The sequence below is a fragment of the Pteronotus mesoamericanus genome, unplaced genomic scaffold (genome assembly GCF_021234165.1).
Source record: "Pteronotus mesoamericanus isolate MK-2021 breed Mesoamerican mustached bat unplaced genomic scaffold, CSHL_Meso_final contig_164, whole genome shotgun sequence".
In the NCBI taxonomy this organism is placed as follows: Eukaryota; Metazoa; Chordata; class Mammalia; order Chiroptera; family Mormoopidae; genus Pteronotus; species Pteronotus mesoamericanus.
In genome coordinates this window covers 6593859-6606665 of record NW_026555065.1, presented here as the reverse complement: position 1 = coordinate 6606665, position 12807 = coordinate 6593859, and the positions used below count along the sequence as shown (strand labels likewise).

The following is a 12807-nucleotide window of genomic DNA, read 5'->3' as shown; positions in this document are numbered from 1 at the left end:
CCAGATATGATAAGTTCTGAAGCCAACAAGTAGCGAGGTACCACTGTGTATGATTCTCCAATAAATCCAGGTAAGTAGAGCAATTACTATATAAGAATACCTTCCCTTCTCATGGGCCAGTCATCTGAGTAAGATATCAAGGTCCTTTTCTCTCCTAATTATTTAGGGACATTGCTATGCTTCATGACTAGTTTGCTTTTTCTCTCAAGGTATACCACCTCAGTGCCTCTTGAGGTCAGCAAATTCAGCTTGCACAAGTAAAAGGCAAACCTGCATCAACATGCAGCCCGTTCCCTTACAGCAGACACTGAGCATACCTCCTTCCCCTGGGATCTTTTCCACAGTAAATAATATTGATACAATACTGAATCAGTTCATGCTGTATTATACAGGACAACTAAAAAAACCCTATACTAAATATGGCATTAACACTAATTTCTCTCCATGATCAAAGCAAAAATATTAATTAATTTATACCTTTGCAATGGTCAGGTCCACTCAAAACATCTTTTCTGACTCTTACCACCTCCTGGGTAGATGGTGTAGGGCTTGGCTGTGAAGAAGCTTCTGCAAGATTTTCCAGCAAAATTTTCATTAAAACTGTTAAATCATCTGCACTGAGAGCAACCTAGAAATCAATATGTCGTTATTAATATAAAATAATAAAAATGCAGAATATCCTATCTATGTATTAACTTAGGGTTCCTCAAACTGTTCATTTAACTCAGCAATTTTTAACCTTTTTCATCTCACAGCACACATAAACTATTACTAATATCTGAGATACACCCAAAAATATATTTTTTGGCAATCTGACAAAACAGGTATAATTTTTTTATTCATTCACACAGAACAGCTACTGTTGTGTTTGTTATTGTCAATTTATTATTTGACAACCTAAGAGAAAAGAGGTCAGTGCCCTGGCTAAATAGTCAGGTATTCCATGTTTTAAAAATTCTGTGGCACACCAGTTGAAAATCACTAATCTACCTTAAGCCGGAGGGGGGGGGGTAGTTTATTCTCCACATATTTGTGGGTTTTTGCTTCCTTTTTGCAGTTGATTTCTATTTTCAAAACATTGTGGTTGAAGAATATGCCTGGTATAATTTCAATCTTCTTAAATTTGTTCAGGCTAGTTTTGTGTCCCAATATATGGTCTATCCTTGAGAATGCTCCATGTGCACGAGAGAAGAATGTATAATATGGTATTTTGGGATGAAAGGCTCTGTAAATGTCAATTATGTCTATTTGGTCTAATTTGTCATTTAAGGCTGATATTACTTTATTGATTTTCCTTTTGGATGACCTATCTATAGCTGTCAATGGGGTATTAAGGTCCCCTACTATGACTGTTTTTGTCAGTTTCTCCCTTTTGTTCTGTGAGTAGTTGCTTTATATGTTTTGGTGCTCCCTGGTTAGGTGCATATATATTGAGAAGTGTTATGATTTCCTGATGTAGTGTTCCCTTTATCATCGTAAAATGTCCACCTTTGTCTCTCGTTACCTTTGTTATCCTGAAATCTATTTTGTCAGATATAACTATGGATACACCTGCTTTTCTGTGAATGCCGTTTTCTTTGAGAATTGTGTTCCACTCTTTCACTTTGAGTCTCTATTTGTCTTTGCAACTTAGATGTGTCTTCTAAAGAGAGTATATAATTCAGTTTTGTTTTATGATCCAATCTGCTACTCTGTGCCATTTTACTGGCAAATCCAATCAATTTACAAGTCACATGCAAAGAATGAAACCAGACTACTGCTTCTCCCCATATACAAAAATTAACTAAAAATGGATCAAAGATCTAACTATATGACCTGAAACAATACATTACATAGAAGAAAACATAGGTACTAAAATTATGGACCATGGAATTAGAGCAGATTTTATTAATCTGACCCCAAAGGCAAGCAAGGGAAGTAAAAGCAAAAATAAATGAATGGGACTATATCAAACTAAAAAGTTTCTCGGCAGCAAAAGAAACCAGCACCAAAACAAAGAGGCAACCAACCGAGTGGGAGAAGATATTTGCAAACAACAGCTCCAACTAGGGTTTTTAAAATCCAAAATAGATAAAGAATTCAAACGTGACATCAAACAAACAATCCAATTTAAAAATGGGCAGAAGATCTGAAAAGACAACTTCTCCAAAAAAGACAGACGGCCAATGGATATATGAAAAGATGCTCAACTTCACTATTAGGGAAATGGAAATCAAAACCATAATGAGATACCACCTCACACCTCTTAAAATGGCTATTATCAACAAAACAAGTATTGTAATAAATGTAGGAGAGGTTGTAGAGAAAAAAGAAGAAAAATGTACCGATTTACATTCCTATGTTGCTGGAACATTGCTGTGTACGAATGTAAACCGATATAGCCACTATGGAAAACAGTATGGAGACTCCTCAAAAAATTAAGAATAGAGTTCCCACATGACCCAGAAAACCCTGTTCTGGGTATCTACTCGAAAAATTTAAAAACAGGTATTCACAAAGATTTATGGACCCCTACGTTTACTGCAGCATTATCCATAGTGGCCAAGACATGGAAACAACTGAAGTGTTAGATGACCAGATAAAGAAGATGTGGTACATGTGCACAATGGAATACTACTCAGCCATAAGAAAAGATTAAAGATTGCCATTTGCAACAACTTGAATGGATCTTGAGAATATTATGCTAAGGGAAGTAAGTCAACAGAAAAAGCTGAGATCCATATGATTTCACTCAAATGTGGGATACAGAACTGAAAGCAACAAATGGACAAACAAGAAAAACAAACAAAAAATAACTCATATGCACAGACAACAAACAGTATGGTGGTTACCAGAGGGAAGGGGGATAGGAGATAGTAGAGAGTAATAATGGGGGTCAAATACATGGTGACGGAAGATTTGACTTTGCGTAGTGGGCACACAATGTAACATACAGAAGACATGTTAGCGAACTGTACATTTGAAACCTATATAACCTTATTAACCAGTGTCACTCCAATAAATTTAACATTTAAAAAAAGAGTTAGGACCATAAATATCAGGAGAGAAGTATTTCATCTAGTGTACTCACGAAACTTTCCTCCTGTGTGTAAATATCTGCCTCCACCCATATTCAAGCCACTTCCTCTGGCACTCCATCACCCTTCTGCCGCATCTTTTATTCTCTGTTTCATCCCGTTCCTGGACCTGTGTCTCTCTCCCCTCTCTTTACCACTTCATCTCCATTCTGCCTCTCTCTTCTCACCCAGGACCAGCTCCTTCCTGCACATTATTATTTACCCTCCTCCAGACTCAATACAGGAAGAGTACTGTTTCAGTTTCTGGACTCCACCAACAAATAAAAAGATGCTCTCCTTGCATGTGGACATACATAAAGCATTTGTTTAACTTATCAAGAATAATGCCTTTTAGAAAAGTAACAAATGTATGTACAAAGTATTTTTAAAAGCCAAAACACAAACCAGGAAATGAGCATCTTATTCATCTCCTATCTTTATAAAAGAGTAATGTGGCAGAAAGGAAAAAATGAAAGCAAGAGCTTTTGAGTCAGGCAGATCTCTATTAACTCTACCACTTTCAAGTTGTATTGCTGGCCAAATTCCTTAGCTTCCTTAATTCAAGTTTCTTAATGTTTAAAATATGAATAATATTCTCTTCCTCATAGGTGGCTGCAGAACGAACAAAGTTGATGCTAGTTGTTAAGATCCATTAAACCCTTTAATCCATCTACCTTTTGTACATTTTCCTTGCACACAGAGTGATTCAAATGACCTGTTTCAAGGGCTTAAATACAAATTTACATAAACATGTATGCATTCACAGCGCTTTCTCCTCTGAACACCATGGTTACCCAAATTACTTTGTCCCCCAAATTAGGCCCCTATCGCCAGAGAAACTGCTTGATTCCCAGTCTAAATAAAAATAGGGAGATGTTTCAACATGAGATAATAACTAGGGATTACTTGCTTGCCCCAAGCCCCAGTCCTCAGAAAACAGGTGTCATTTTAACTCCCTAGAACTTCCTTGTGTATTCACCCTTGTGTTAACAACCACGGTATCACAGCTGCCTGAAAGAGCAGCTAACCTCGCCACCTCATTTGGTTTCCTATGGGTGAAAAAAGCAACTGTATCATATACATAGACCGATCTTCAGTAACTCAGAAGGACAATTTGAGAGGTAGCACCACAGTTCTTAAAGAATGGTCAAGCTGATTGACCCAAAACAACTTTTGATGTCACCTTCCTAATGCCCTTTCTTAGCTGCACTCTGGACCCCAGAAAACTAATATACATTCTGACCAATGGGAAGATATTTAAAGAGGCCTGCATCATCTGTGAAATTAGGCAATGAAAACCATACCCACTGTGGCTACGTTCCTGATTTAATGGGAGTCCTTTCAGTTAGAATGATGATCATCCTTTGATGTTAAACTGTTGGATGATACTTTTTACTTGTTTTCTTTTGAAATGCAGAAAACATTAAGGAAAAGCATAGAGAATACTATAATCCTCCCCACTGTACCTACCACTTAGGTGAGTTGAAACTCAACAAATTGCTGTATTTGCCTCAGATCTCTTTTCCCCATTACGGATAAGGTTGAAGCCCTGTATTTACTTCTCTGAGACCCCATTCCCTTCTCCTTTCCTCCTCAAAGAGAGATAATCTCCTGAAGTAGAGAATTATTCTTTCCATGAATACTTTCTTTCATTTACCACTATAAACAATATAAAGTATTATCCACTGGCTTGCTTGCTGTAAAATCTGAAATGATGTAAAAAGACACTATCATTTTGCAACTCTTTTTTTCATAATTATGTTTAACAAATGCCCATTTTGCTTTGTACAATTCTAGCTCCTTCACTTTATAATGTCCATTGTATGAATGTACTGTAATTTGATCCACATTCTCCTACTGACAGAAACTTAGTTTAACTTTTACTCTCAATCTTTGAAAGAAAGGGAAATGGGACAAATATTAGTCCTGAGACCTAATATCTTTAACAGTTAGGGAGAAATTAAGAGTCGTCCCATACTCTTGAACAGAGAATTCATTATGAATACCCTGAACTGACAGTGTTCCTCATATAATGTATCTAATCACACTACATACAGGGACATTCCTACAACAAACTTCAATTTTCAGTTTTTCCCTAGTAGAACTCAGCTCCTTTGATCTTTTCTGTTTTATCTTAGAAATAATCACAGGAATCAAAAATCACTAAATTACTAAATTGTTATTTGTTTTTCACACACACAGTTTATTTAGTCACTCTTTTCAGTACCCTATCCCCTACTGCTTGTCCTCAACAATTTCACACACAGGCACACAAGAGTTGTAAGATTCCTACACTTCCATGACCATCTTAAACCAGTATTATCCTTTCCTGTGAGTATATACATAATCAGCCAACTACACTTTTAAAAATATTGCTGTACTGACATGCTTATCAAACACATTAACATATATAAAATGCCCACTTTTCTAATTAAGAGTGCTTCTATAAATTAAAAATAATACTAAGCTGCTGTGAATGTGAATTTAAATATCACCTCATACTCATAATTTAACTGCCTTAAAATTTTATTTTCCAAAATTACTAATAATATTTTCAGTAGAGTCCAACAGGTTTTATCTCAGACCTTTTGCTGGTTTTACCAAATATTTGACTAAAATGAAATAAAGAAAAGTGTAGGAAACTAGAATGTCTTCACTTGCAGTTAAAGTACTCCTTTTTATGGTATCATCACTTCTGATGTACACTAGAACTGCAATATGACCAATGATAAAAACCTATCTAGCAATGTTCATATATTTTTACACATATTCTTACCTGCATAGGTTTTAGTTTTCCTTTTATCACCATTCCTGGAATTTGCAAATACCATGATGCTGCTAAATTTCGCTGTATAGACAAAAGCATGTTGACTGGTTTTAAAATTTCAACATCAGATTGTGGTAAGCCAGCCTGCAAGATAGTTCTGGAAGATAAACATGAATTTATTTTGTATTTTTGAAATTTATATTTTAAAATGAAGACTGTCATATTATTTAAGTTTCTACGTAGAAACTTAATTTTTCCTAAACACTAAAGGCTGCTATCAATGTAAATCAAGTTTACATGCAGAGCTATCTAAAACAGAGCCTATGCTTACTTCAAAGACATAAATTTCACCAAATATGATTACTGCACTATAAACTATCTTTCACAAGGACTATCTGATAACAGCAAATAGTGCAATGTTAAAAATAAACGTTATATCCTTCTAAAAATGGAGGGCAAAGACAGTAGATAGTATCCTATTAGCCTTTAGTTTTATGTTATTTGTACTTCTCCAAACTTAAAGGGAAAAATTCACCAAACCCAGAAATTAAACACACATGATAACAGTCATTTCTAGCTTGCCCAACAACAACCATCTGCACACCAAACAAGTACTTTCCTATTTGAATTCAATAATCCTTTATACATCTCACTGAGAATTCCCAAATGTGACAACGTTTAGAAATGAGAAATAAATCTTAAATTTTATTTTATTTTAAGAAGTCTTCTCCCATCTACAGAAAATGGTTATGTGCAAAGTAAAAATATAAATAAAAAGAAATCTAAATTAAGTATTATTGAATGAACTGTGATTTTGTATTAGGAAATTTTTATAGAACAGAAAAACACACATTATAAACTGAGTAAGATAAAATACAGATATTATTTGTAGTACGTTGCCACTAACCACTGACGAAACACCAATAGTCAAGGTTTCATATTTATAAAACGTAAGGAATGAGAACCACAAATCACTAGAGAATTTTACCCCTGGAAAGAGTTTATGATAATTCTATTTATACTAAGTAACACACAATTGGATTATATATTTATACCTGGAGAGTTTCAACTGAGTGAGCTGGATGTTCATTTGGTCAATGACTGGGGGAAGAGAATAATGTTCCATGGGAACTAAGCTAAATTTATTTTCAACTTTGATTAAACCCAGATCTGCTATAACAGCATTAGGTGATACTGAAGACTGAGGAATGATAATAACTGGTGCTTTCAAATTGATATCCATCAAAAGGCGGAAACTCTTTTGAGCCAAGTCTTTCATGCTGGAAGCAGCTCTTTCTGCAGCCTGTACTGTGGCTGCGCTCAAAGCTTCTTTGGCAGTTTGGAAATTGTTGAGGAAGTTCTGTTGGAAGAGACTTATATTTAGAGTTCCCCCAAAACAGGATTTATTTTAAAAAGGAAAAACTTTAAAAATTATTTACTTTAAAAAGAAAAATTAAATAAAAGGTAATATAAAAGAGATGTTATCTATAGTTGTGTTTATGGAGAGAGTAAAATCTAGAACAATACACTCTGAGATATTAACAATAATTACTTCTAGGAAAGACAAGTCCTTTAACTTTCATTTTATGTATCTCAGAATTATTTGATCCTTACAACTAATTCTGGTAACAATTTTTTAAAAGCTCCTTTTTACTCATGAATGTTGCTCATTGTAAATTCAAATTTAAATGAAGAGATAAAGGAGAGCACGTCTTTACTGTTCCTAAATTAAGTTCAAATATATACCTTTAAGTAACAAGAATATAGTTATTTTCAGACACTACAGTTCTGCCAGTTTATTTCTGAAGATTTCTTTTAAGTATACTCAGGCAAAAGATGCTTAAATGTCTACAATCTTGCTATCATTATTAAGAGTCAAAACTTCTTTATTTGGAGTAAGATGCATTCCATCTCAACTTCAAATAAAAACAAAACATTTTTCCCGATGAAGAAAAGATGATTCTTAGAAGTAATGTTCCTGATGTTCATCCATTAATAATGCAAAGCAACTTCAACTCCCCTCACTCCAAATGAACTACTTTCCTTAAAAATATAACATGATAGTTTAGGCAGAAATCTATGACTTTTAAGTTTTGAATTTTAGTCCTGCTAACAGGCATAGGGAGAATTTGGCCCATCATACTTTCATGGAAATAATTAAAATTTTTTGAAAAACTCTCGCCTTGCTGAGCACAAATATAACCAAAAGCTGTAAGTTCCAATTATCAGGCCTTCAAATTACCTGATGAGTTCCTTAAAAATTCTTCTAGCTCAATAAGGGTATTTCATAAAACAAATAACACTGAAAAACCCTAATTTTTAAAAAAACATACTCTAAAATAAATATGAAAATGTTAAAGCATAATAGCTTATATTTTCAAAAACAATGATAACAAAAATTCATTTGCTTATCCATCATGCAAAGGATTTCCTTAACTATAATATTCTGTTCAGCATCTGGGTGTTTACACCTATTAGTAAAAATTTTGACTATCTAGGTCTAGATGTTTAGGCAAAGATATTTGGGGCCTCAATGAGAAATAAATATATTTTAAAAATAAACTTACCAAAAGAGACATGAAGAACTTATGAACATAAATAATTTGAATACACCCCACTTTGAGACTTAGTTTGCCATCTACTTTAGACATATCAGAATAGGACTTTCCTTCTGTGGCATCTGGATAAAGAGTCATTTGGAACCTAAAGACTTCATCTCCCAAAATAGAGACAGCCTAAAAGTATTAAATTAACTGGTTATTACATCAAAATAGCAGTATCACTATACTATAAATGTTTCCTTATTACAGGATCTGTGATATACGAAGAAATCCCATTTAAAATCAACTTTCAACAAATTATTAAAAACGTTAGCCATGGCTGGTGTGGCTCAGTGGGCTGAGTGCTGGCATGCAAAGCAAAGGGTTGCTGGTTCAATTCCCAGCCAGGGCACATGCCTGGGTTACCGGCCAGGTCCCCATTAGGGGGCGGGCAAGAGGCAACCACTCATTCATGTTTCTCTCCTCCTTCTCCTCTCTCCCTTCCCCCCTCCAAAAATAAACAAAACAAAAAAAATTATACTTGACAATAACTTTATTCTATATATATATAAACTGTTTTATCAATCAAGAGATCAAGCACTTAATTGGTCAGAAATAACTTCTACAAATCACCTAGTCTACATACAAAGTGAAAGCAGACTATGACCATATTCATGTCCCTAACAAAGTACCTGACCCATGACAGACAATAATTATAAACTGAACAAATAGATAAAGGCATCTCAAACCCAAAGGACAAAAATAAATTTCAATATAGACACTTTGTTTTTAATTACCTTTTTGTGAATGGATAGCAAATCAACATTTGTTACTATAATATCCTGAAGTCTGGCAAACATGTCAGTCTCCTTTGGCTTCACAGAAATAGAGGCATCCATTCCTGTGGGAAACATTTACAAACTTTTCACCCAATCCAAGTCAACCAATTCAATGGTATTTAAGTTCAGAAACATAACACCAAGATACAGAATGAAAAAAAATTATTCACTATCAGACATATTAAAAGTATCAACTTCTATGTATGAGATACCTAAGTAAGATTATAATATCTTTAAATGTGCTGGGTATCTCACAAAAAAAAGTTGTGAAAATTTTCAAGGAAAATTAATTACAGGTCTCCAAACAGAAATATCCTATGCATTGGGAAGATTGGAAATGGTCATTTAGGAAGACACATAATGTTCATTAAACAACCATTTCATAAACACTACATTATGAAAACTATTATTCTAATAATATATAATAAATATAATTTGATAAGTCCTATTCTTTCCATAATAAACTGTATCTAAAATGCAATCTTCTAAGATTTCTCTCCAAAAAAATTTTTTCTCATTCACAATTTCTAAAGGCATAATGATTTCTAAAACAGCTTCACAGTACAGAAAGAATGCCTATAACTAAGACCCAGTAATAAGCCCAAACCATTACCATACCAACTACAAAACAGATAATATAGTATTTGTTTAATGAAACTGATTTTTAATCTTTTTTTTTTAACTGCTTACTATGTACCAGGCACTTTTCTAAATACATGTAATTGTGTAAACTTAATCCTCACAACAACCCCATAAATAATTATCATAGCTATCTCCCTTTTACAGAAAAGGGAACTCAGGCACAGGAAGATTAATTTGCTCGGGGTCAGCCAATGTTAGAACCAAAACTGGACCTTGGCAACTGGCTCCAGAACCCATGGAAATATATGAACTTATCCTTATTATCAAGCTGATGGTGGGAAAAAGTTACAAAATTTCTCTTAAAAACTTCTTTTCTTGATGTTATATAAGCACAAAATATGACAATATTTTGACAAATATAGTAAAATAGTAAATATATGACAAAATAGTAAAATATGACAATAAGGATAATGGCATTTTCTTTACCCAGTGAGAGTTATCGTGTTATACATTGCACAGTGTAAAATTACATTATTCTGAAAATGCACATAGAACATAAGAGGTTAAGCCTTAGACTTATTCTGAAATTTTTAAGCTACACAGGGCATGGCATGTCAGCCATGAATCATAACAAATTTACTGCTAACATTTCAAAGTACAACTTTGAAAAGTTTGTAAGAGCCTTCAATGTAAGTAAACGAAAAGATGACTCATGAAAAATCTACCATGCACAAGTTCCTTCTTCCTGGATGTCTATATAGGGAAACAGAAATACATACACCACGGAATTATGACTTACCATGTATTCTAATGTCTGCAATGTTACACTTCTGATCACAGACCAAGACATTAAATGAATTTAATTCAGCCATGATCTTTAAATCAAATACATCATCTTGAGAAGTACTGCTGGACACTGAAAAGTAACAGAAACCTTGTGATCAGCAAAGTGCAAAGATGATATAAGATGCAAAACAACCTCAAATTCACTAAAATAAAAGTGTATTAGGATCTATGAACAATCAAAGGCCTTTGTTAAGGTTACATATAATCAATATGGATTTTGAATCAATTTTTATATATCCATCAGACAAAAACTAGCATGTTCCCCTCCAAATTAAGAATAAAGGCAGCCTTTAATAGCACCTTAAAAGTACAATTTGCTAAATGAAAATTTTAGTATAATTTTTCTTCTGGGAGAAAAACCCTCTGTGTTCAAATTCTAGAATGCTATTGAAGCTAAATTTTGCTTCTGAATTCCTTTTTGTATCATATATTAGACAAAAGAAAATTTCATGAAAAACTAAAATAGTAATAATTAATAAAATACATTTAATTAATTATGACACATACATGTTATTTTAACTATGGAAACAATTTATCTAGAATATACTCTACTTCTCCATGAAAAATCCTAAAATAAATTCTTTGAGAAATGAATATAAAAACCTAAAGTTTAAAAAAAATTTTATTGTTTTATGTGTTTGTATGTGGATAAGAATCACAATCAAATGGATCCCCTTAACCCACTGTTGTCCAGGTCTTGACTGATACATTCAGGATATATTTCCCTAGATCTCGTCTTGTTTGAGGGAAACAGACCTTTTCCTATAAAATGGAAAAGGATGGGGACCCCGGTGCTTAACCACCTAGATGATGATGGGATTTTTCCCTTAGAAGTTAAAGTAACATAATCAAACCTTAAAAACCAACTACACAGCGTAACTGGAAAACTATTTTTTTGGATTAATTCTTTTGTGTCCTGCAAAAGGACCTAAAATTGTTGAGTGCCTACTAGGTTTACCTGACTGACTGAAATGGGCCTTTGTATTAATAGCTTAATTTCTTCCTTTCTCACTTTCATTGGTGTGAAGGCTGCAGAGACATCAGGGCAAATATATACACAAGTTTATTTTATGTAAAAGTTAATGAAATAAAATATTACATGATTAATATTAAACATTTATTTAAAAATCCCTCCCTAGCCTTGACCAGTGTGGCTCAGTTGGTTGAGCATCACCCCACAAAACAAAAGGTTGCAGGTTTTATTCTAAATCAGGGAACATGCCTGGGTTGCAGGCCCAATCCCTGGTTAAGGCACATGAGAGAGACAACTAATCAATGTTTCTCTCCTCTCCCTTTCCTTCTCCTTCCCATCCCCTCTCTCTAAAAATATATAAAGTAAAATCTTTTAAAAAGTAAATAAAATCTCTCCCTAAATTACCCCATAGTATCAGAGATAAAAATGTGCTTTCTTTTGAAATTAACCTAAATCTGTCAGAATTGCTGTGAAATTAAGGTGCTGAATATTTACCTTAGCTTGAAAATATACATTATTATATGATTATTAAAATTCAGACAGAAAGTATTAGACTATGACTCAAAAGTTAGTACCAGCTTTGACAATGATACTTCTGGACTCTCCCACAAGTGGTTTCAGCTCAGGTTCCTTCTCAGAAGGTTCAGAGGATGGAACAGCAGATGATAAAAAACCCATGAGGGACAATAAAGCTTCCAAATGCATTACTAAGTCTAAGGATGAAAATGAAACCTAAAATAATAAACAATTAGAGAGACAGATTTCAGATATGGTAACACTTTAATGTTATGCTTCAAGATACACAAGTAGCACAATAATCATTCAATTAAAGGCCTTAAAAAAAAAAAAAAAAAAAAGGAACTCACTATTACAATATCAATCATTACCGTAATTCTAACCTCAACAGAACTTAATGGGTTTTAACTAAAGATACAGGAAGTATTATCAGGCCTTACTTAGGTCAGTCACACTAAATGCGGTTTCCAAGACAATCAATACTAAATGGACTGTGAACAGTGTTTATTCTGAGGCATGTTGTTAGCCTTGTCCTTAAATTTATTCTAACCCTAAAATCCATATAAAATTCAAATGTTTCACACTTCCATCAATACTATGCCAAATAACCACAGTGAACAAAATTCCCTTAAAAAATGTATTACTTGTGTACTCAACAAGTAATCATCAATTCAGATCTGGGAAACAA

The 12807-nt window shown here is 33.7% G+C and overlaps 1 protein-coding gene across 3 annotated transcripts in view; it reads right to left on the bottom strand.

Moving 5' to 3' along the window:
* VPS13C (vacuolar protein sorting 13 homolog C) overlaps positions 1–12807 on the bottom strand; it is a 180625-nt gene that overhangs the window by 69931 nt on the left and 97887 nt on the right. For all 3 annotated transcript variants that reach the window (XM_054565332.1, XM_054565331.1, XM_054565333.1), the window contains exons 40-46: positions 12179–12335; positions 10584–10700; positions 9161–9264; positions 8391–8558; positions 6879–7183; positions 5833–5980; positions 478–628 (exon numbers count right to left, since the gene is read on the bottom strand). In XM_054565332.1, coding sequence (XP_054421307.1) covers positions 478–628; positions 5833–5980; positions 6879–7183; positions 8391–8558; positions 9161–9264; positions 10584–10700; positions 12179–12335 — 1150 coding nt within the window. The remainder of the gene's footprint in view (positions 1–477; positions 629–5832; positions 5981–6878; positions 7184–8390; positions 8559–9160; positions 9265–10583; positions 10701–12178; positions 12336–12807) is intronic.